The 22,811-nt window shown below is 43.0% G+C and overlaps 1 protein-coding gene across 3 annotated transcripts in view; it reads right to left on the reverse strand.

Annotated features, from left to right (window-relative positions):
- The window catches only part of LOC136176466 (carboxyl-terminal PDZ ligand of neuronal nitric oxide synthase protein-like), a 341,331-nt gene that overhangs the window by 37,191 nt on the left and 281,329 nt on the right, over positions 1 to 22,811 (reverse strand). For all 3 annotated transcript variants that reach the window (XM_065946705.1, XM_065946696.1, XM_065946715.1), the window contains one exon: positions 13,386 to 13,527. In XM_065946705.1, coding sequence (XP_065802777.1) covers positions 13,386 to 13,527 — 142 coding nt within the window. The remainder of the gene's footprint in view (positions 1 to 13,385; positions 13,528 to 22,811) is intronic.

Raw genomic sequence — 22,811 nt, forward strand, 5'->3', positions numbered from 1 at the left:
TTCTGAGATGATTTCTGCCACTCAGAGGGCCCTCTGATGATCACATCTGGATTCTTACAGCTTTAATACAGCTGATGGGTAGAGTTCATGCATACCTATTTCATTACACTTCACAGATACTTCATTTTTACAAACTGAAGGTTTCTGGCAAATCTGCACCATTTTTCCAACAGCATTTGCTTTCTCTGTGCCTCTGTGTCATGTTTTGGTAATTCTCACAATATTTCAAACTTTTTCACTGTTATTAGTTGCTATTCATTATCTGTTATGATCTGTGATCAGTGATCTTTTAAAATTTGTTTTAAATTTTTAGTTGGAGGATAATTGTTTTACAATGTTGTGCTGGTTTCTGCTGCACAACAAGGTGAATCTGCCGTGAGTATACACATATCCTCCTCTCTCTGGAGCCTCCCTCCCACCCCGCTCCCCACATCTCACCCCTCTAGGTCGTCACGGAGCACCAGGCTGAACTCCCCGTGTTATAGAGAGACCTTCCCACTAGCTGTCCATTTTCCATATGGTAATGTACGTATTTCAATGCTGCTCTCTACATTTGTCCCACCCTCTCCTTTACCTACTGTGACCACAAGTCCATTCTCTATGTCTGTGTTCTTATTTCTGCCCTGCAAATAGGTTCATCAGAACCATTTTTCTGGATTCCATATATATGCATTAGTATATGGTATTTGTTTTTCTGATTTACTTCACTCTGTATAACCTTCAGTGTTACTATTGTAATTATTTTGGGGCAGCGTTAATTGTACCCATGTAAGACAGGAAACTTAACAAATGTGTTGTTGTTTTTGTTACAAATGTGATATAGTATTATAGAATATTCAGACTGAAAGTATTTTCCAGGTGGACAGCAAAGGGACTCAGACAACATACACATGTACCCATGCTCCCCCGAATTCCCCTCCCATCCAGCCTGCCACATAACACTGGGCAGACTTCCCTGTGCCTACTGGTCCTTACTGGTTATCTGCTTTAAATATAGCAGTATGTACCTGACTGCTTCACTTGCTGCCATTTTTGCCCCCTGCTCCTCTCCACCACCACTGTGCCCATCTCTTTCTTTTTTCTTGGGCCTCCCTGTTCGCTAAGATACAACAATGTTGAAACTAGGCCAGGTAATAACCTACACTGGCCTCTAAGTATTCAAAGGAAAGGAAGAGTCACAAGTCTCTCACTTTTAAATCTAAAGCTACACAGGATTAAGCTAACTGAGGAAGGCATGTTGACAGCCAAAACAGGTCAAAAGCAAGGCTTATTGCAACAGTGAGCCAAGCTGTGAATGCCTAAATCAGAGCAAAGCCCTAACTCTCTTACATTCTATAAAGCCTGAGAAAAGTTAGAAAGCTGCAGAAGAAAAGTTTGAAGCTAGCAGAGCTTGGTTCATGAGGTTTAAGGAAAGAAGACATAACTATAAAAAAAAAAAAAAGTACAAAAAAGTGCTGCTATAAGAGCTGCAGCAAGTTATCCAAAAGATCTAGCTAAGATCACTAATGAAGGTGCCTACACTAAATAACAGGTTTTCCACATAGTGGAAAGAGCCTTACACTGGAAAGATGCTGCCATTCAGGACTTTCATAGCTAGAGAGGCTAAGTCAATGCCAGACTTCAAAACTTCAAAGGACAGGCTGACTCTTGTTAGGAGCTAATGTAGCTGGTGACTTCAAGTTGAAGCCAATGTTTATTTACCATTCTGAAAATCCTAGGGCCTTTAAGAATTATGCTACATCTACTCTGCCTCTGCCCTACAAATGGAAGAACAAAGCCTAGATAACAGCACATCTGCTGACAACATGATTATTTGATATTTTAAGCCCACTGTTGAGACCTACTGCTTAAAAAAGATTCCTTTCAAATTATTACTACTTATTGACAATGCAACTAGTCACCTAAGAGCTCTGATGGAGATGTATAATGAGATTAAAGTTTTCATGCTTGCTAGTGCAACATTCATTCTGCAGCCCATGGATCAAGGAGTAATTTCAACTTTCGGGTCTTATTATTTAGGAAATATATTTCATAATGCTATAGCTTCCACAAATAGCAATTCTTCTGATGAATCTGGGCAAAATAAATTGAAGGCCTTCTGGAAAGGATTCACCATTCCAGATGCCATTAAGAACATTCTGATTCATGTGAAGAGGCCAAAATGTCTCCATGAACAGGAGTTTGGAAGAAGTTGATTCCAACATCATGGATGAATTTGAGGTGTTCAAAACTTCAGTGGAGGAAATAACTGCAGATATGGTGGAAATAGCAAGGAAACTAGCATAAGAAGGGGAGTCTGAAGGTGTGGCTGTTTTCCCATGATAAACCTGAACAGATGAGGAATTGCTTCTCATGGATGACCAAAGAGAATGGTTTCTTGAGATGGAATCTACTTCTGGTAAAGATGTGCAAAGACTGTTGAAATGACAACAAGGGATTTGGAATATTACATAAACTTAGTTGATAAAGCAGTGGCAGGGTTTGAGAGGCCTGAGTTCAATTTTGTAAGGCAGAGGTAAAACACTATTAAAATGGCATTGCGTGCTACAGAGAAATCATTTGTGAAAGGAGAAACAACCAATGTGGCAATCTTCATGGCTGCCTTATTAAGAAATTGCCTCAGCTCTCCAATCTTCAGCAACCACCACCTTAATCAGTGAGCAACCATCAGCATTGAGGCAAGACTCTCTACCAGCAGAAAGATTATAGTTTGCTCAGGTGATAGCATTTTAGTAATGAGCTATTTTTAAATTAAAGTATATTCAATTACTTTTTTAGATATAATACTATTTCACACTTAACAAACTATAGTATAATGTAAAGTCAAAGTGAAAGTCACTCAGTTGTATCCAACTCTTTGTGACCCATGGACAATAGTCCACAGAATTCTCCAGGCCAGAATACTGGAGTGGGTTGCCTTTCCCTTCAGGGGATCTTCCCAAGCCAGGGATCAAATCCAGGTCTCCCTCATTGCAGGCGTATTCTTTACCAGCTGAGTCACAAGGGAAGGGCAAGAATACTGAAGAGGGTAGCCTATCCCTTCTCAGGTGGATCTTCCCGACCCAGGAATCAAACTGAGGTCTCCTGCACTGCAGATGGATTCTTTACCAACTGAGCTATCAGGAAAGCCTATAGTATAAAGATAACTTTAATGTGCACTGGAAAACCAAAAATTTTGTGCTACTCACTTTATTATGATATTCACTTTATTGTCGTGGTCTGAAACTGAACCTGCAGTATCTCCTAATGCCTGTTCAGTAACAGATCTGTTAGAACCAAGGGGATAAAGCTAGGGCAGAGAGAAAGAACAAGCTAGATGGAGGGATATTATTATTGGGTGTGACTGTCAGTGTATCGCGGCTTCCCCGATAGCTCAGTTGGTAAAGAATCTGCTTGCAATGTAGGAGACCCCAGTGAGAAGTGGGCAGGGTGGAGGGGAGGCCACGGGAGGCACTCTAGGCAGAGGGCAAGACAGGGGCAAAGATACAGATGTAGAGAAATCCACAGTGTGGTGGAGGCACTGCAAATGACTCTGTAGGAAGGGACCTGACTGAGAAGAGTCAGGATCTTATCTTGAAGGAAGAAAAGCAGGCACATGATACCGAAAGATTTTCATTCTTTCAAATTCTACCCGAGGGATGATGTAGAGGGTAGATCTATAAGGGACAAGATAGAAATCAGTGCTCTAGGTGAGAAATATGAGGGCTAAAGCTAAAGAGGTGGTGATAACAAAGAGCCAAGGAGACAAACCTGGAATATCTTCAGGGGGCAGAAATCACAGGACTTGGAAAGTAAGCGTCTATGGGCAGGGAACAGGGAGGGAAAGAGGAAATGGAGGAGGAGAGGCAGGGAGGAGACAGGAATACATGTAGAATGAGTTTTACAATTCTGATTTAAGTGACTGAGACTGGCATCCTGTACAGAACATTCCAGAAAAGAAGGATTATGGATAAGAGAATGAAATTGGGAAAGTTTGTAACAGCTAACTGGAGATACCCACTATCCATAAGTGGAGAGTTCAAGAAAAGTTCTGGCCTAGAGATAAATGTAAGTTAAAACCATGGGAAGTGAAAAAAAAAAAAAAGCACCTAGGACTAATCCCAGGAGAAATCCCCTGGGGATTTCACCTAAGGGGCAGGTGAAAAAAAGGGATCCTGGAAAGCATCTAGCAGAGAAAGAAGGAAAGAGTGACAGGAGTGGAGGTGGGGTGCCCTAGAACTAGAGAAGGGGAGTGATTCATTCCCCGTGATGCACACTGCAGAGAAAGGCTGGTTCAATTTGCCAATTAGCTGGCCCTTCAGTGACCTGGAGGCTTCCCTGGTGGCTTAGAGGGTAAAGTGTCTGCCTGCAATGCAGGAGACCTGGGTTCGATCCCTGGGTCGGGAAGATCCCCTGGAGAAGGAAATGGCAACCCACTCCAGTACTTTTGCCTGGAAAATCCCATGGATAGAGGAGCCTCGTAGGCTACAGTCCATGGGGTCACAAGGAGTCGGATACCACTGAGCAACGACAGAGGGAGATGCAGGGACAAGAAAGGTGTGATTTTTGCTTTGTTTTTAAGATGGAAAAGACTTGACCTTATCTATCTGCAGTGGAGAAGAAAGCACAGTGAAAGATTCAGGTGATGATTCAGGAGAGAGAGCTGATGGCTCAGGGTTTAGGAAGAGGCAAGATGAGGAGAAGTCAGAGGCAGGTGAAAGGGTTCATCTGGGACAGGAGAAGGACACTGAACCCTAAGATGGAAGCTGAGGGGACAAAGGGAAAGCAGGAAGGCTGAGGGCAAAGCAGCCTGGGGCCAAGTCTAGGAACCACAGACATGTATGAACCAGTGTCACAGGGCTAAAACGGACAGGTAATGTTGGGTTAACACAGAAGCTTTTACATGTCAGTTATGCCTCAAAACAAAATGGTTGGGAAAAAAGAACAAAAGATTATCAGCTCAGTCCAAAAGAGCTCGAAATGGTCACTTTTTGCCTCAAAATTGTAATATTAATAACTTAGACTCAAATAGTGCTTACTGTGTTCCAGGCACTAGTTTCAGGGATGTACATGTGTTATTAACTTACTTATCCTTATAACCACCCTGAAAGCTAGGCACTATTGTTATTCCCATTAGACAGATTTAAAAAACTGAGGCACGCAGCTAGTAAGACCGAAGCTAAGGCTCAAAGCCTGCCAATCTGGCTTTAAGCGTGGTGCTTTTAACCACTGCACCACCTTGCCTCCCAACAGCTCACTGCTTCCACCTGTAGGCTCAGCCACTCTGCTTTATCTTCTTCATTGCACTGACATCCCCTAAAAAGGCCTCATGTGTCATCTGTTTGACCCTCCACCCCAACTTCCAATGTGAGCTCCTCACCAGCAGGAGCCTTGTCTTCTTCACAGCATTCCCAGTTCCCAGAATCAAGCCTTGCATCTGGGGAAACTAATAAATACCCACTGAATGAAGGAGGGGAGCTGAAACCAAGGACAAAGAGCATCAGGCGACGGTGGCCTGCTGCGACGGAAGGGCAGGTGTGGTGGAGCCTGGAAGTGCCAGGAGGTCAGGGTGCCCGATCCGGAAGGTGTAACAGGGACACAGGAAATGCTCTGGACCCACCGGTCCCTGTCCAGATGACATGAGTCCTGTTTTAAGAGGCTCTGATCTCCAAAGGGCTCCAAGCCCTTCCCCACGTTGGACTGTCTGCCAACGTGGGAAGAGAGATGCCTTCAGGGGAACAGGATCTCTCCCAGGAAACCTGTCCGGGAGTCAGAGAAACTGCACAGGGCAAGGCAAGGCAAGCAGAAGAGGGGCAGAGGCCCCACCTGGCTCTGAGCCCCGGGGGGATGGCCAAGGGCAGCTGCTGCCAAAGGATACAAAGGACAGATCTCCCCCAGGGCAGGGAATGGTGGGAATGCGGGAGGAAAGAAAAGCAGACAGAGAGAGAGAGAGAGAGCAGCAGCACACACAATGAAAGTGAGGACCTTCATTAGAGGCGCTGCTGAAAAGCCCAGAAGGGGAAGGGCCCCACAAGACATCAAAGAAGACAGCAAAGCCTCCACACACTCGGATTCCTCCAGAGTAAACAAGTTTCCTCTGCACAACAAAGGGCCTGCCTGGGGCAGCTCTACTGGAAAGATAAACACCGAATTAAATGAAAGCTCTCTAATGTGGAAGCAAGGCTCTCCTTAAAAGGAAAAGAAAACCTGCAATCCACAGTTCCACTCTGAAGCTTCAAGGTGCCCCATTACAGAGAAAAATCCTAATGGAGTCAATAAATGCTTCTGGGGGAATCATTTACGGAAAAAGCATTTACGGTAAAAAGGAATGTGTTCCTAGTGGTTTATAAACAGTGAGGAAGCAAGTGGGGCTGCAAAGAGGAAGTGACTTCGGGGCTTGATAAGAAAACGTTTCCCATTCCAGATCCGTAGAATTCCAAACACTGATACTCAAAGGTGGTTCCACATCCTGGCCATGGCACCACACCACAAACACCGTGTACCTGATGATTCATCTAATGTGCTCTCTCATAAGATCATGGGACTTCAGAGATCTTGTCCACTGTCCTCACAGCATACATGAGGTCATGGAGTTGAGATACTGAACTGGAGAACTAGACAATGGCTAACATGTATTTAGAGTGTTCTATATGCTAGGAACGATGCTGATTTACCTGCATTATCTCCCAACACCTAGCTAGCAGGTAAGAAAGATCTAGGAAGGCTAGAAAGTTTGCCAAGGACCACCCAGCTAAGATCATGAACTCCTTATTGCAAAATTCAGACTTAAATTGAAGAAAGTAGGGAAAACCACTAGACCATTCAGGTACGACCTAAATCAAATCACTTATGATTATACAGTGGAAGTGACAAATAGATTCAAGTCATTAGATCTGATAGATAGAGTGCCTATCAGAAGAATTATGGACGGAGGTTCATGACACTGTACAGGAGGCAGGGATCAAGACCATCCCCAAGAAAAAGAAATGTAAAAAGGCAATATGGTTGTCTGAGGAGGCCTTACAAATATAGCTGACAAGAGAAGCTAAAGGCAAAGGAGAAAAGAAAAGATATACCCATTTGAATGCAGAGTTCCAAAGAATAGCAAGGAGAGATAAGAAAGCCCTCCTCAGTGATCAATATGAAGAAATAGAGGAAAATAATAGAATGGGAAAGACTAGAGATCTCTTCAAGAAAATTAGAGATACCGAGGGAACATTTCATGCAAAGATGGGCTCAATAAAGGACAGAAATGGTATGGACCTTCAGAAGCAGAAGATACTAAGAAGAGGTGGCAAGAATACACAGAAGAACTGTACAAAAAAGATCTTAATGATCTAGATAAGCACGATGGTGTGATCACTCACATGGAGCCAGGCATCCTGGAATGTGAAGTCAAGTGGGCCTTAGAAAGCATCACCATGAACAAAGCTAGTGGAGGTGATGGGATTCCAGTTGAGCTATTTCAAATCCTAAAAGAAGATGCTGTGAAAGTGCTTGCACTCAATATGCCAGCAAATTTGGAAAACTCAGCAGTGGCCACAGGACTGGAAAAGGTCAGTTTTCATTCCAATCCCAAAGAAAGGCAATGTCAAAGAATGTTCAAACTACCATGCAACTACACTCATCTCACATGCTAGCAAAGTAATGCTCAAATTCTCCAAGCTAGGCTTCAACAGTATGTGAACCGTGAACTTCCAGATGTTCAAGCTGGATTTAGAACAGGTAGAGGAACCAGAGATCAAATTGCCAACATCCTTTGGATCATCAAAAAAGAGAGTTCTAGAAAAACATCTACTTTTGCTTTATTGACTACGCCAAAGCCTTTGACTGTGTAGATCATGACAAACTGTGGAAAATTCTTCAAGAGCTGGGAATACCAGACCACCTTACCTGCCTTGTGAGAAATCTGCATGCAGGTCAAGAAGCAACAGTTAGAGCTGGACATGGAACAACAGACTGGTTCCAAATTGGGAAAGGAGTACGTCAAGGCTGTATATTGTCACCCTGCTTATTTTACTTATATGCAGAGTACATCATGCAAAATGCCAGGCTGGATGAAGCAGAAGTCAGAATCAAGATTGCTAGGAGAAATATCAGTAACCTCAGATATGCAGACGACACCACCCTTATGGCAGAAAGTGAAGAGGAACTAAAGAACTTCTTGATGAAACTGAAAGAGGAGAGTGAAAAAAAGCTGGCTTAAAACTCAACATTCAAAAAATGAAGATCATGGCATTCTGTCCCATCACTTCATGGCCAATCGATGGGGAAACAATGGAAACAGTGACAGACTATTTTTTCGGGCTGCAAATTCACTGCAGATAGTGACTGCAGCCATGAAATTCAAACATGTGTGCTCCTTGAAAGAAAAGCTATGACGATCCTAGACAGCATAGTAAAAATCAGAGACATTACTTTATTGACAAAGGTCCATATAGTGAAAGCTATGGTTTTTCCAGTAGTCATATGAATGTGAGAGTTGGACCATAAAGAAAGCTGAGTGCCGAAGAATTGATGCTTTTGAACTGTGGTGTTGGAGAAGACCCTTGACAGTCTCTTGGACTGCAAGGAGGTCAAACTAATCAATCCTAAAGGAAATCAGTCCTGAATATTCATTGGAAGGACTGATGCTGAAGTTGAAGCTCCAATACTTTGGCCACCTAATGCGAAGAACTGACTCATTAGAAAAGACCTGATGTTAGGAAAGATTGAAGGCAGAAGGAGAAGGGGACAACAGAGGATGAGATGGCTGGATGGTATCACCGACTGGATGGACATGAGTTTGAGCAAGATCCAGGAGTTGGTGATGGACAGGGAAGGTTGGAGTGCTGCAGTCCATGTGGTCACAAAGAGCTGAACACATTCAAAGAGCTAGCATTCAAGCCTAGAATTCATCTGAAAAGTGCCAGAACCCAAGCTCTCCGCTGCTTCTCTAGTCTGAGGGTCCAGCACTCCATCTGTCACACCACACGGCCTTTTCATTTCTGTGATAGTTAATTTTGTGGGCAAATTTGGTGGAGCCATGGTGTCGATACTTGACCAAACACTATTCTAGATATTGTGGTGAAGGTATTTTTCATATAAGAGTAAACATTTAAATCAATAGATTGAATAAAGCAGATTACCCTCCATAATATAGCTGGGCTTCATCCAATCAGTTGAAAGTCTTAACAAAACACAGACAGACCTCCTTGGAAGAAGAGGGAATTGTGCCAGCAGACCACTTTAAGATTTGAACTGCAACTCTTTTCTGGGTTTTCAGCCTGGAGCCCACCCTACAGATTTTGGACTCGCCACACCTCTGTAATCAGGTGAGCCAATTCCTTAAAATTAGTACATGTGTGTGTATCTCCCTAAGACAATTTACATCACTCCACAGGCCAGATTCTCACTTACACAGGTTGGGCAGGGCCCCATTACTTCCCTTTCTCTGCAGGGATGTATGATACACAAAGTGTCACATTCAAGCCATGCTCAACCTTCTTAAAGAGACACTCTCAGTGCTTCCACATCTTAACAGCCTGACAGGTTTTCCTAAAATGAACCTAGATGTTTCCACATGTAGAACGTCAGTTACATTCTTCTTAGGAGAATGGTATACAGAAGACGCCAAGTAGCTGAAGTCTCATGTATACTACTGTAATTAAAAAAAAAAAAAAACCACCAAAAAGGTCATAAAAGGAGAGGGACATGTAGCTGATGGGCCCAATATCTCAACGCCGACCATCTGTCACAGCCAGAAGAGTGTTACCATGCTGGTCTCTACCTGCAGCCTCAAGCACCGTCACTCATCACCTTCAGCACTCTCTCCAGCCTTCTTGTTGCCCCCTCTAGGCCATATGACCTCAATTCCACCTACTCCCAGACTTTCCAGGTGGCTCAGTGGTAAAGAACCCCCCTGCCAATACAGGGGATGCAGGAGATGCAGGTTCGATCCCTGGGTGAGGAAGATTCCTTGAAGGAGAAAATGTCAACCCACTCCAGAATTCTTTCTGGGAAAATGTCACGGACAGAGGAGCCTGGCGGGTTATAGTCCATAGGGTTGCAAAGAGTTGGACATGACTGACTGAACACACACAAACACACACACATAAAAACACACTACCTACTCCTGCCATTCAAGGTCATCCTTCTTCATCAAGCAGACTGTTAAGAAGTCACTCCCTGCTGAAATTTCTACTCAATCTTCATATTCATTTTGGCACAGAGTAAACACTGAATAAATGCTGCTGACAATGACTAAGATGAGACACATCCTTTGCCACAATCATTGACCACGGCCATCACTTTATTCAACAAGTATGTATTGTGTGAGGAATAGTCCTTTCCCCCGTCCCCCCACCCTAGAACTTGTCCTCTACTGAAGATAGATGGCACTGTGTATCGGGTAGACAGTGGGCTAAATGCTGATGGTAGCAGCACCAGCCAAGGGTGAAAAGAACATAGAAACCTAGAGGGAAGACGTGTTTAAATTTTTGGGAAGGGGCAGGAAAGGGAATGGGACAGTGGGAGCTGGAAGGCAGCCTTCCCAGAAGACAGGATAGTGAAGATTGACTAGAATGACTGCCTGGAGGTAAATGCAGCAAACGCTGACAGTTGGAATAGTACTGAAAATGGGAGGGAGGCGCTTGCGGAGTAGGGGGAAGATGAGAAAGAAAAAATGATAGGAAGGGGTCCCTGTTGGAGCCTCTATTCATTCCCCAAAGAGAATCCTTCCTGGTATCACAGGAAATCATATCAAGCTACCCCCACCCAAAAGAGCCCTGCAGGGTCTGGAGGGGGAAGGAAAGAGGAGCTCCCACAGCAGGAAGGGAAGACAACCTAGCTCTTAGAGTAGTCCACATGAAACGCTTTTCTCTTCAAAAGGCCAAACCACGCCATCCTGCCCTCTTTAGCAAATGGCCGAGAAGTCGGTTCTGATTAGGTACTTAGAGGCTAGCTCAAGCTCCTCAGACAGTTGTGTGAGAAGAACAAAGTTCAAACACTCAACCTCTAGATAACTTCTCTGCGTCCAACCTCTTTCACTCAAGGAATAAGTGGCTTCACCAGAGACAATGCCCTTTACTTTTCGGTTAGAATATCTTTGTATATGTGCATCCTGGCTGCCAGTTGTATTGTGGGTTCAAAAGCCTTTGAGGTGTAGCCATGACGCTCCACCACCAAGGGAGCAGGGCATTGCCAAAGAAGAGTTAATAATGTAAAGGCATCAATCTACTCCTGCTAGCAGCTCCGAGGGCAAATCCTCCAGTTCAGAAGTGAGCAGATCAGTTTTTGTTCTCTGAGCAATATGGCCAGCTATAGGTCTGCAATAATGAAAAGTAAAATCTTCCTCCCAGTATAGGCACTTAGTTCCTTTTTCCAGAATGAACCACAGCTACTAATTCTGGAGATGTTCTATGCATAGTGGGCATATATGAAAGCACATATTTACATGTATATATTTTTATACAATATAATTGTATTCACAGTTCTACATCTTGTTTTTTATTTTTTAAAAACTCAGCAAAATATCTTGGAGATGATTTTTTATCAGTTCACAGAGAACCAATTCATCCTTTTTAGAGGTTCTGCAATACTCCATTACTTGTAACCATAAATTATTATAAAATCCCCTCCTGCTAGTTCCAATTTTTATAACTTTATGTATGTATCATTTTACATATGTATGGGTGTACCCTTAAGAGGAATTCTTAGAAGAGAATTTGAGGGTGATTTGGGGGTCAGAGCATGTGAAATTTTAAATTTAATGATTTCCATATTTTTCTCCATAGGGTTTCTACCACACACTATGTCAACATGTGTGTCTGCGTTTATCTCTGGGCTTTCTATTCCAATCCACGCAGACACTTACTAATGCATCAGTGCAGTTTTACAGCGTTACAGTATGTTTTTGTGGAAGAAACATACTTTCCAGGAGTGACTGGAAAGTCATTCCTCTGTCATCATTCATCTTTTCTGGGATTTATCCTATTCTAGATTTTTCCCATTTTTAAAAATAGTGATAGATAACATGTATTTGGTGTTTACCATGTGCCAAGTACCAGATTTGGCATTTTAAATATATCTGCTTATCCAATCAACACAGTAACTCTATGAGGAAGATACTACTGCTATTCCTACTTTTTCCAGAAGAGGAAACCAAGGCACAGAGAGTTTATGGAATTTGCCCAAAATCACACAGCTAGTGACCAGTGCAACTTGAATGGAAACTGAAAATCTCTACCCTTCATCACTTAGCAAAACTGCCCTTTGCAATGGGAGACTTCTTTTGCCATTTTCTAATTTCTTGAATTGAATGCTTAATTAATTTGATTTTCATGACTGATCATCTATCACTATAAATAATTAAACCTTTGATTTTCCTCTGAGCATTCTTTTTATCTGTAGCCTATAGTTTTTACCAAGGTGCCTACTTTGCTGATAAAAATTTGTATTGTTATTTTAAATTTATAGATTAACATAAGGAGAATTAACATTTGTATGATGCTGAGATTTCCTAATCAAGAACTTTCCAACTATTTTATTTTCTTCATATAAACGTATATATTTTATTATGATTATTCAGGCATTTAATCTTTTTTAAAGATAAAAAAGTTTTTAAAGATAAAAAAGTTATTTCAGTGGATATTTTCTTCCACTTTGACTTCCAATTGGTTGATATTGGAACAAGAAACGACAGCTATCTATATGTATTTACTGGACCTTACCTCTAAATTCTCTTATTTCTAATAGCTTTCAATTTATTTTCATGGGCTTCCCACATAAAAATATAAACAATATTAACTTTTTACCTAATACTTATACTTCTTGCTCCCACATTTAATGTTAGAGAGATGATGAAGGACAGCTTCATCTTGTTCCTGACTTTTAATGAGACATGGAGACCGGAGATACTAGAATAATGTCTACCCTGAGGGTTTAGAGAACTACAGAATTTAGAAATAGAAAAAAAAAAAAAACTACTTAGATAAATGAAAATTATCTTATTTGTTTTATGAAGGTGATTTTGTATGAAAATTTTCTTCAGGGTCTGATTTGGTACTATAAGCAGCTCTGCCGTTAAAATGTGTTTTCTGATATCCAGTTTAAATGCTTCTTTGATAGTTTAAACATCTTTAATTTTCTGATTTTTCTAATTTTCTAATTTTATAAAAGTAATTTTCTAATTTTATAGAAATTATAAAATTTCTAATTTTATAAATCTTCTAATTTTATAAAAATTTATAATAATTTTCTAATTTATAAAAGTAACACACATTCTTTAAAGAAAACAGAATCTAGAGAGAAACAGAGCAAATGTGTTCCAGGTGAAGTGGCTGCTCTGGGCTTGGGGGACGACCCTCCACCCACACTGTGTATCTGCCTGCCTGTCCGTCCGCGTCCACGGCAGCGGCCGTGCCTACCTGGGCCTCCTGAGCTGCTGCTGTTCCTCTCACTCTCCCCGTCCTCCTGGCCGTCAGCATTCTGCTGTGTGTGCTGCAGGCTCAGCTTGTGGCAGACCTCGAAGGCCTGCCCCACCGTCCGGACGATTCGCATGGCTTGGCTCTGGGAAGGACAAAGGAAAGAAGAGAATGAAGGATGCGGAGACCCTCTACAAGGACACAAGAAGGGCCGAGGTGGGAGAGGATATGCCCAAGGCATGCAGACAGACTCACAAAGAAGTACGCAAAAACATTTTCCCTTCCCTCAAGTACTCCAGGAAACAGAAACTGTCACCAGAGTTTGGAAACCATCAGTCAACTGAATGGACAGACAACAAAGATTCCAATTCTGGACTTAGCCCAATCTACCTCCCAAGTTTGACAACAGTGGTTGATATGGTTCAGAACTCTCTTGGCAACCATGATCAAATGTGTCATGGGTTCACCACACTAAGAGTAACTCAGCTGTCATTTTCTCCTTCCTGCTAGAAATGGTGGGTTGCCCTGGTGTTCCTGCAGACCAAGGGCTGTGAAGATACAGGATTGAGAAGCCACGGTCTAAACAGCAGAACTAGCTGAGGACCAGAGTCCAGATCCCTTGGAACATCACTGGCAGCCAACCATATCTGAGGTGCGCTTCCCAGCCTTGGTCTAAAGACATGGCTCACTGGGCCCATTCCTTTGCTACTTTCTTTCTTTCTTTTCTTTTCATTCTTTCTTTTTCTTGCTATTTTACCTCTTTCTCTAACTGCCCAAGCATTGCGCTTAACCCTAGCTCTTGGTATTCCACTAATTAGTTAGGACAGCAGGTGGTGGTTGCTGTCTAGTTGCCAAGTCATGTCCAACTCTCTGCGACCCCATGGACTGCTGCACTCCAGGCTTCCCTGTCCTGCATCATCTCCCAGAGTTTGCTTAAACTCATGTCCACTGAGTCGGTGATGCCATCCAACCATCTCATCTCCTGTCACCCCCTACTCTTCCTGCCTTCAATCTTTCCCATCATCAGGGTCTTTTCCAGTGAGTCAGCTCTTTGCATCAAATGGCCAAAGTTACTGGAGCTTCAGGACAGCAGGAGACAGGACAGAAGAGCCTGTTCCTGAAAGGAGTCTTAAGTAGCCCATACAGGCTATGAGGAACAACCACACGCAAGATTTTCAGGGCATGGTCTCCAAAGTAGACAACTGATTATAATTGGTAATTGTTCTGCTTTCACTTTCCTTCAAAGACCAAGAATGAGTTCATTGTGCACGGTGTAAGAACTCAGGATGGGAAACTGAAGGTCACAGCTCCTTTTACAAAAGTGATCCCCAACCATTCTGCCACCACAGACTGTGGAGTATTTAACTGTGGCTGTCACTCTACGCCTTGAGTCAAAGATTAATCACATCTTGGATAATCTGACTTCAGGTCAGTTGTGACTACCTACTGACACCATCAGTTCACCCATCACGTTGGGAAGAAAAACAAAACAAAGTAACATTAGTCGTCAAGCAGAGCTTCTCATCAGCAAACCAATTCAATTATAGACAAAAGCAGAGTCCATTGTTTTGATAGCCTGTAAGGCCTTGTTGAGGGTAAATGGGTGATTCATTTATGCTTTTCATAATATTGAAGTTAGCTCATATTTCTCCATTACTATGCCAGGAACCCCTAACAGCCTTAGACCCCGTGTGTGGAACTGCTGCTCTAATTCACTCTCTGCTAGGTGCAAGTCCCCAGACGACTACCCTTACTATTGTCTCAAGCCTTCCATTACTTCTGTGTCTCCTCTTTTCATGTGTGGTTGGAGCATTCATGTTCATGAAAAGGTATCCTAGCCAGTCACCATCACAGGCCTACTTCAGATCTCAGGCAACTTCTCTTTCTGATGTTTCCCAAACTGCTTCCTAGCAGTGACTGTCTTAGAACCCAAACCTCTTTGAGCCCACAGTGCACACTCTAGGGATGTTCTTAACTTCTCTCTTACCTGGAACATCCTGACATGTCTGGATGATGACCACTTCCAGTGAGGCAGGAAGAAAGGAGTGATTTCCGTGGGACCCCCAACACCCAGCGGTGAGTCAGAGCCTCTGTCTGTATGTCCACGCTTAACTTCCCTCTGTTTTCCAAAGGTCGGGCTGAGGCCCCTTCTCCCACCGCGGGTTTGTGCTATCTGAGAGACAACAACTCCTTCTGCACCGGAAGCTGTGGAGCAGCAGGCCCTGGTCTTAAGCAAGAAGCCTCCATCTTTCTCATTTCTCAAATATATAAAATAGTGTGATTTAGAGGGCACAGTCCCTAACCAATCCAAACCAAGTGCCCCACAGTTTTCACATCTCCTTCGGCAATCAAGCTGTGCTCTGATGAGGAGGCTGAGCCAGGAAGCTCAATCCTCGGGTGAAAATGGAGAAGAGTCTGCTCTACTCAAAAGGGTTCTCCCCCCAGGCCTTAGATCTGGTGTTGCTTATTCTCTTTAAGAGAGAAAGAGCAGACTGCCTGTCTATGGTTAATCTTTTACAGCAATGCTCATTCCCAGTTTACCAAACCTTAGAGAGGCTGTAACCTGCCTACCAAGGACAGCCAGGGTCCATGACACACAGCCTTGCCCCTTCCCCTTCTTCTGACCTTTAGAAGTTTTGCTCTCTTAAGCATCTTTACAAGAGACAGAAAAGGACAAATTTGGGGAAGCTTAGAAATAAAATACTGTAAGTCTAAATGATATGCAGAGATTATGTATTTAATTCCATTACTTCCTTATTTTACATAAATTAACCCAGATAAATCATAGGGCATAAGTACCTGCAAAGGCTGAGTTAGTCTTTTCCCAACTGTATCATTATCAGAGTAGAGACCCAGTTTCCCTCTTAAAAACATAGTGTCCTCAATCGCTCAGTCCTGTCTGACTCTTCGTGACCCCATGAACAATAGCCCGCCAGGCTCCTCTGTCCATGGAATTTTCCAGGCAAGAATACTGGAGTGGGCTGCCATATGGAAAGTTCCAAATTTACTACAACATCTGTTGCTCTAAAATCTCAGGTTCTCCTAAGGAGGACATGTTACAAATTCCACCAAATCTCTAAGTCACAGACACATTCCTTAACTAACTCTTAAGATGACATTAAAAATGGAAGGGTCCTCAAACAAGTGTCCTTGAGTCTAAGGGATAAACCAGAGAAGGGACAGGATTTCTAAACGCGTCTTTGGAAGGAAACATACCGATAGAAGTAAGAGGATGTAGTTGGTTGGAAACGACTTTTCAGAGGACCTGCATTTCTCATGCATCAAGCTGACAAGAGATGATGAGATTCACTCAGGACTGAGCATCTGCAGAAACTGGACCCTGGCTCCAATTCCTATTCTCTCAACTTCATCAGGGACAAACATCTGACACACACCCATCAGTCTCAGCCAACTGTTTACAAGCCCATGGCTGTAAGAAAGTGGCTGGTCTTAATGCTTAATATTCATATTAATATTTAATATTCCATGTCTCATTTTCACATTTTAGTACATTTACTATGATAAGCAGCTGGCCTTGCCTCTATCTGATTCCCTGGAAAAAGTGGAAAACGCAGACTTACAGTTCACTGGTCCTGATCTCCCTATTAACATTTCTAACGAAATGACTCGCCACCTCCCATTTCCTTCCAAGGCTCCCTTCCTCACATTTGCAGTACAAAACACCTCTGTAAACTTCAACAAAAAGTGAATCACTGATGTTTATATTCTCTCCTTTACCTCATAGAGGAATAAAGATATGGCTAACATATATGAAAGCACCTCCCACAGTGCTTGGCATATACCAAGTGCTCAAGAAATGTTTTATGCTGAATATGGAATTCATTGCAGCAAAGGGGAAATAAGACAGAAAACAAACAGAAGTTCAGAAAAGGCTGGGCTTACTTCATCAATAACAGAAACATGAAGACATGAAGGGAACTGACTCTTAACGTAGGTAAGTTAGCATCAAATGGGCTAAAGTCATCATCTCTCTGTCCCCATAGCAACAGAGAAGAACTGGGCCAAATCATCTTTGGTCTGAGCTGCAGTGATGGTTTCTGCTGCAAGGAAATCGTTGAGTAAGAGTTCCGGATTGGCACATTCAGGGCTGAATAACGTTTTGATTTATCCTTTACTCCTCTTTAATGTGAAGGCTGTATTTCCATTCACAGTAAAAGGACACAGTAGCATATTTTATGAAGAGTTCTCTGCATTTGAATACATAATGAAGCTACCCTATCTGCTTCACAGAATGATTACATACATGTAAGAGACTGCCCTTCCCACTCACCGCTCTAGCAGTTAGAAGAGGCTGGATGACTCCCAATTCTCTCCCAACCTACTAGGTGAGTTCAGATGCCTCTTGACCTTTTAGGCTCCTCTTCCTTCACTAGTGAAAAGTCTACTTTCAGAAGATTCTCTTTAAGAACCTTGTTGGGGGAACATTATTTGGAGGTGGCTAGGAAGGCCAGCCCAGCTGGCAGGAGCTCCCATCACTGGTACCATCTGCTCGTGCATGGCCACCCTGGTGACCGCCTGCTGGACCTTCTACCCTTCTAAGCAAGGACAGAGATCTGCCTGCACTTTGTAATGTAGGAATCACACATGCTGGGATGTATAGTTTATAGACCAGGTCTAACTCAAGAGGGAGAAGGTTTCAGGAAAACGCCTTCCAACGGCCCGCACAGGTCACCAGGAGGCAAGCGCTCACGCTTCATGGCCTTTGGGAAGCACGCTGGGGTTTTAGAGACGTGAGGGCAGCCAGGGATGAAGCGGAGCCAATAACCAGCATGTTGGGAAGGCAGCCTTTTTCAGCTCTAGGATATGACCATTCTCTGGAATTTGCTAGGTTGAAAAAAAAAAAAAAAGCGTCATTATACTGTATTATTTCTGCACAAACCCAGTTCAGTGTTACATAAGCCACTGAAAGTACTTGGCCACATGGATCAAATCTTTCTGTTCAAAAGCCAGCTTTGTGTTCGCAGCTCTGAAGGATCTGTGGACTTTCAGCTGTCAAGATCAGAACGGATGTAGCTGCTTTGATGTTTTCAAAGCCGAGAAGGCATATCTAACCTCAGAGAGGTTCTAGGCTGCAGATGGAATGCACTGAAGCCCATGGGGGTGCCAATTACAGGCAATTTTGTAAGGAGAGGACTGGGTAAGAAGCTGTCTTAGAACTTTACACCACTTCCCCAAATGGCACCCAGAAACGTTTCTTTAAATCATCTATTTAATCATATCGACAAAACCCTCTTTCTCCTCCCTCCAACCTCAATCCAACACAGAAGTCAAGGTGCAAGAAATACCTAGTCTCTTCTGTATGCTTAATGTGGGTACCAACTGTATTGGTAGTCAGCATCAATATCTGATGAACTGCAGCAAAACTCATGAAAATATTAATAAGACTATATTCTCAGTGAGAGTGGACTATCTACTCAAAAGCAGACAAGAGCCAGCATTGGTACCTTCAGAAAGATAGAAATCAGAAAGTTGATTTTTGCATTTTACTGGCCCACAGGAAAATAACAGTCAATCATGATTTTATTTTCTGTTTTCATTTTAAGCCATCTTGTTGTTGGTTGGTCTTGTAAATCTGGGGAATCTTTTGAGTGCAGCATATATGTAAAGAATGGTAATTATTGTTAGTCATATTCCACAGCTGATTTAATAAATAACTGTGGCAGTGTTCTGAATTTCACTGTCCTGGAAAAAGTCCTCTCTACTTCACAATTCATGGAGATAACTAAAGGAGTCATCACATAAGTAAGGAAAGTGACTAGTGTGTGCTAAGTCACTTCAGTTGTGTTTGACTCTGTGCAACCCTATGGACTATAGCCTGCCAGGTTCCTCTGTCCATGGGATTCTCCAGGCAACAATATTGGAATGGGTTGCCATTTCCTTCTCCAGGGGATCTTCCCAACCCAGGGATCAAACTCATGTCTCTTATGTCTCCTGCATTGGCAGGCAGGTTCTTTACCAATAGCGCCACCTGGGAAGTCCAAAGTGACTAGAAGAAGCTCAAAATGCAAGGTGTATATGATGATGATGACGATGACAGGGAAAGAAGAGAAGACTTCTTACACTTCTTACAAGTAGGCATCTTTCTTAGTCTACCAGCTCTCTACTCCAATTTACATCTCCTTCCCCTGCCACTGTTTCCTCTGAGAACTTAAGATTTATCTGCCCAGTGCTTCTGAATTCTAAGAAACTTCACACTTCAGAAACTTCAGTAAGTCAGTTCTAGAATAACTCACAGGTTTATAATTCTTTTCATTTATCACAGCAAGAAAGTACAGTGCCCTTCTCTAGACCTTAACACCACAGAATCTCAGCAAAAATAGAACTGAAGTTCATGTTTCTTTAATGTGTTTTTTGAACCTTAGTAAAAGATTTAAGCTTATATCTATCAAGTGATTTCAATCTATAGAATCTGCAATGCTGAAGCAAGAAAATACATCTGAAATTGTACGCAGAGGGAGATCCAACAAACTTAGGCTCTGAACTGAGAAATGGGTTAGGTTTCTGTCTAACACGTTCTTTAATGGCCTTGATCATTTAATTTGATCAAGGCAATGCCTTGGACACCAGAATACTGATACTACAGAGAAAGTTTAGTTTCAAAGTAGGTTTACACTTTCAACATTGACAGGAGATAGTGGACCTTATAATTTCCATTGGACATCTGGGTTTCTCCTTATTCTCTGCTAGTCCATGAAGCACAGCAGCATAGAGAAAAGCCAAGTTACAACCTCAGTACTGTCAGTAACCACCCAGATGACCCCAGGGGAGTTAATTTACTTTTCCAGGTACCGACTTCATCTCCATAAACAAAGAGTTTTGCATTACATGAATTCTGAGACTTACGATTTCTGTATTTTGACTTCTCAACTCAACCCCACACCAACATTTAAAATATAAAAAAGAGCCTCCTCCCCTAAATTTAGGACCTATCTCTCCTCCCTAACTTGAACTTGTCCGGAAAAGTACTCATTCTTTAGCACATGACTGACATCATCATGCAAAATCCAGGGCAAGCCCTTAAGGACAGCTAGCCTTTTGTGCTGTGGCCCCTAACCTGATGGTGGCAGTATTAGAGGAAGAAGTGATTTCTCCTAACCCAAACCAGTTGAGCCGTGATTGTAAGCAGAACAGTTTCAAGGAGCTACCCGTGAAGATAATGGGGAGATCCCTGTGGCTCTTGTTAATCACCAGCACTTCACGCACTGATGCGCTAAAAAGTACAGTCACACTTAATCAGGGCTGACAGCCATATCCACCTGGGGCTGGGAGCGCATGACAGGACCGTGGCATCCACTACACAGGAGGGGTCAAGAGAACACACAGAGGCTTCGCAGGAGGCAAAAGGCCTTGCAAACGAATACTGTTATTACATCCCCGAGGGAGGGAAATGGGAAAGCCGTGTTGCTAGGAAGTGTCACTAACACTCCGGGCGAGGAAAAGACTCTCTTCCAACCCTTCCCTTCTGGCGCTGGTCTGAACAGTGCTGGGATCTCCCCACTACAAGCCTGGTGATCCCTCCTAGTCACACAGAATTTGTTTCCTGAAGGTCACACCTCACTCCGCACCCACAGATCAGCATTCCTGGGATGCCTTTCATCTTATTTGGTAGCTGGAGAAACTCAGACGCAGAGAGGCTCACATATGTTTTATGAATTTCATGTAACAGAGTCAAGTGGCCAAAGCTTGGACTAGGAAGCAGGAAGCTAAGTTATTATCTCAGGGGTATTGCTGATTCACTGTGTGACCAGGGGTATTTACTTTCCTGGGCCCTCTCTTTCTCCCACTATAAAATGGAGTCAGGATTAATCATACAGCGATATTAAGAGAAAAAAAGGAAAATCTGTGTGAAAATGACTTGGACCATTCAGAGTTAAGAAGCTCTTCATACCCCCATGACAATTACAGTAGAATTCATTTACAAGTAGACCTTGGAGAAATAGGTTACTCCTCAGTCATGCAATTTCCTGATGAAGAAAATAAAATGCAGTGGTGAAGGAGGTAAGCTCCAGAGTCAGACTTTCTAGATATAGTTCTAACTCCACCACTTTTTATTTTGGTGGGGGTGGGGGGTGTGCTACATGTGGGATCTTAGTTCCCCAACCAAGGATCAAACCTGAGCCTCATGCAGTTGGAACTCAGAGTTCCAACCACTAGACCATGAGGGAAGCCTCTGCACCACTTATTATGAGTTACATCCCTTAAGCCTCCATTTTCTCACACATAAAACGAAGAGCATCATAGGACCTACAGCTCACAGGGCTGCTGAAGGAATAAAGTAAGATAATTTAAATGAAGAGTTTAGAATAGTCACAAGCACATAGCAAGTAACTCAACTGACTGGATATTATTTGACTTAATAATATAAGGATGGATAATATAGAGTGATAGATGAATGACTGACAGTATATTATCTCCCTACAATATTCTGCTATCTAACTTCTGATGAAGGCCCAACTGAAAAAAATCAGCTCAAGATTAAAGTCCCAAAGACGAGAACCACATTGGCTACCTGGGTAACTAAAGGAAGATCCATAGGTATAGAATAACCACGGTGCTGGCAGCCAGGTGCAGGAAGGTCCTCTACCAGGAAATTTGAGAATCTGATCCTTATTATTAATTACAGAAGAGACAATCACGTCTCCCATGGTGAACTATTAGGGATGGATGACCCACATGAGAAGCCTGTCATGGGAAATGCCATGACGACACACTGGGGACATGACATGACGTGAAGAGCAATAACCAAGCCTTAACAAAGCAAGGAGCTCATGGACGTTTTCTCTACACTGTGATCAACATGAAGGCCCTGGAGGACACCCAGGTCCCCTGGCTTCCAGTCAAGAGCCCTCCACATGTGTGCTCAGTTGCTTCAGTCATGTCTGACTCTTTGCAACCCCAAGTACTGTAGCCTGTCAGGCTCCTCTGTCCATGGGATTTTCCAGGCAAGAACACTGCAGTGGGTTGTCAGGCCCTCCTCCAAGGGATCTTCCCGACCCAGGGATTGAACCCACGTCTCCTGTGGCTCCTGCATTGCAGGAATTCATTCTTTACTGCTGAGCTACAGTCAAGAGACCTCCCTACTGACCCACAACAACCAGAAACATCCCTACTAGACACACTTACTCAGGGCATTTAGTCCTTTCCCCCTCACCTCTTACGTATTCTTACCATTTGCCAATTAAAACTCCTTCCCAAGCTAACTATTATCTCTCCAAACCAGAAATGCTTTATGAGAAAGTAAATCACCAGATCTGGAGACTAACCAGGATAAGCTTGCAAAACCTTGCAGACGTGGTCCCACTCCTCCCCAACTCTGTTTCCTTTGCTGAACAATTAATTCACTTTTCTTTCCTGGCATGGAAACCAGCCCTTCCACCTATAGTTCAGCAGCAATGGGGCTCACAGCCC

This window comes from Muntiacus reevesi, chromosome 1 (genome assembly GCF_963930625.1).
Source record: "Muntiacus reevesi chromosome 1, mMunRee1.1, whole genome shotgun sequence".
Lineage (NCBI taxonomy): Eukaryota > Metazoa > Chordata > Mammalia > Artiodactyla > Cervidae > Muntiacus > Muntiacus reevesi.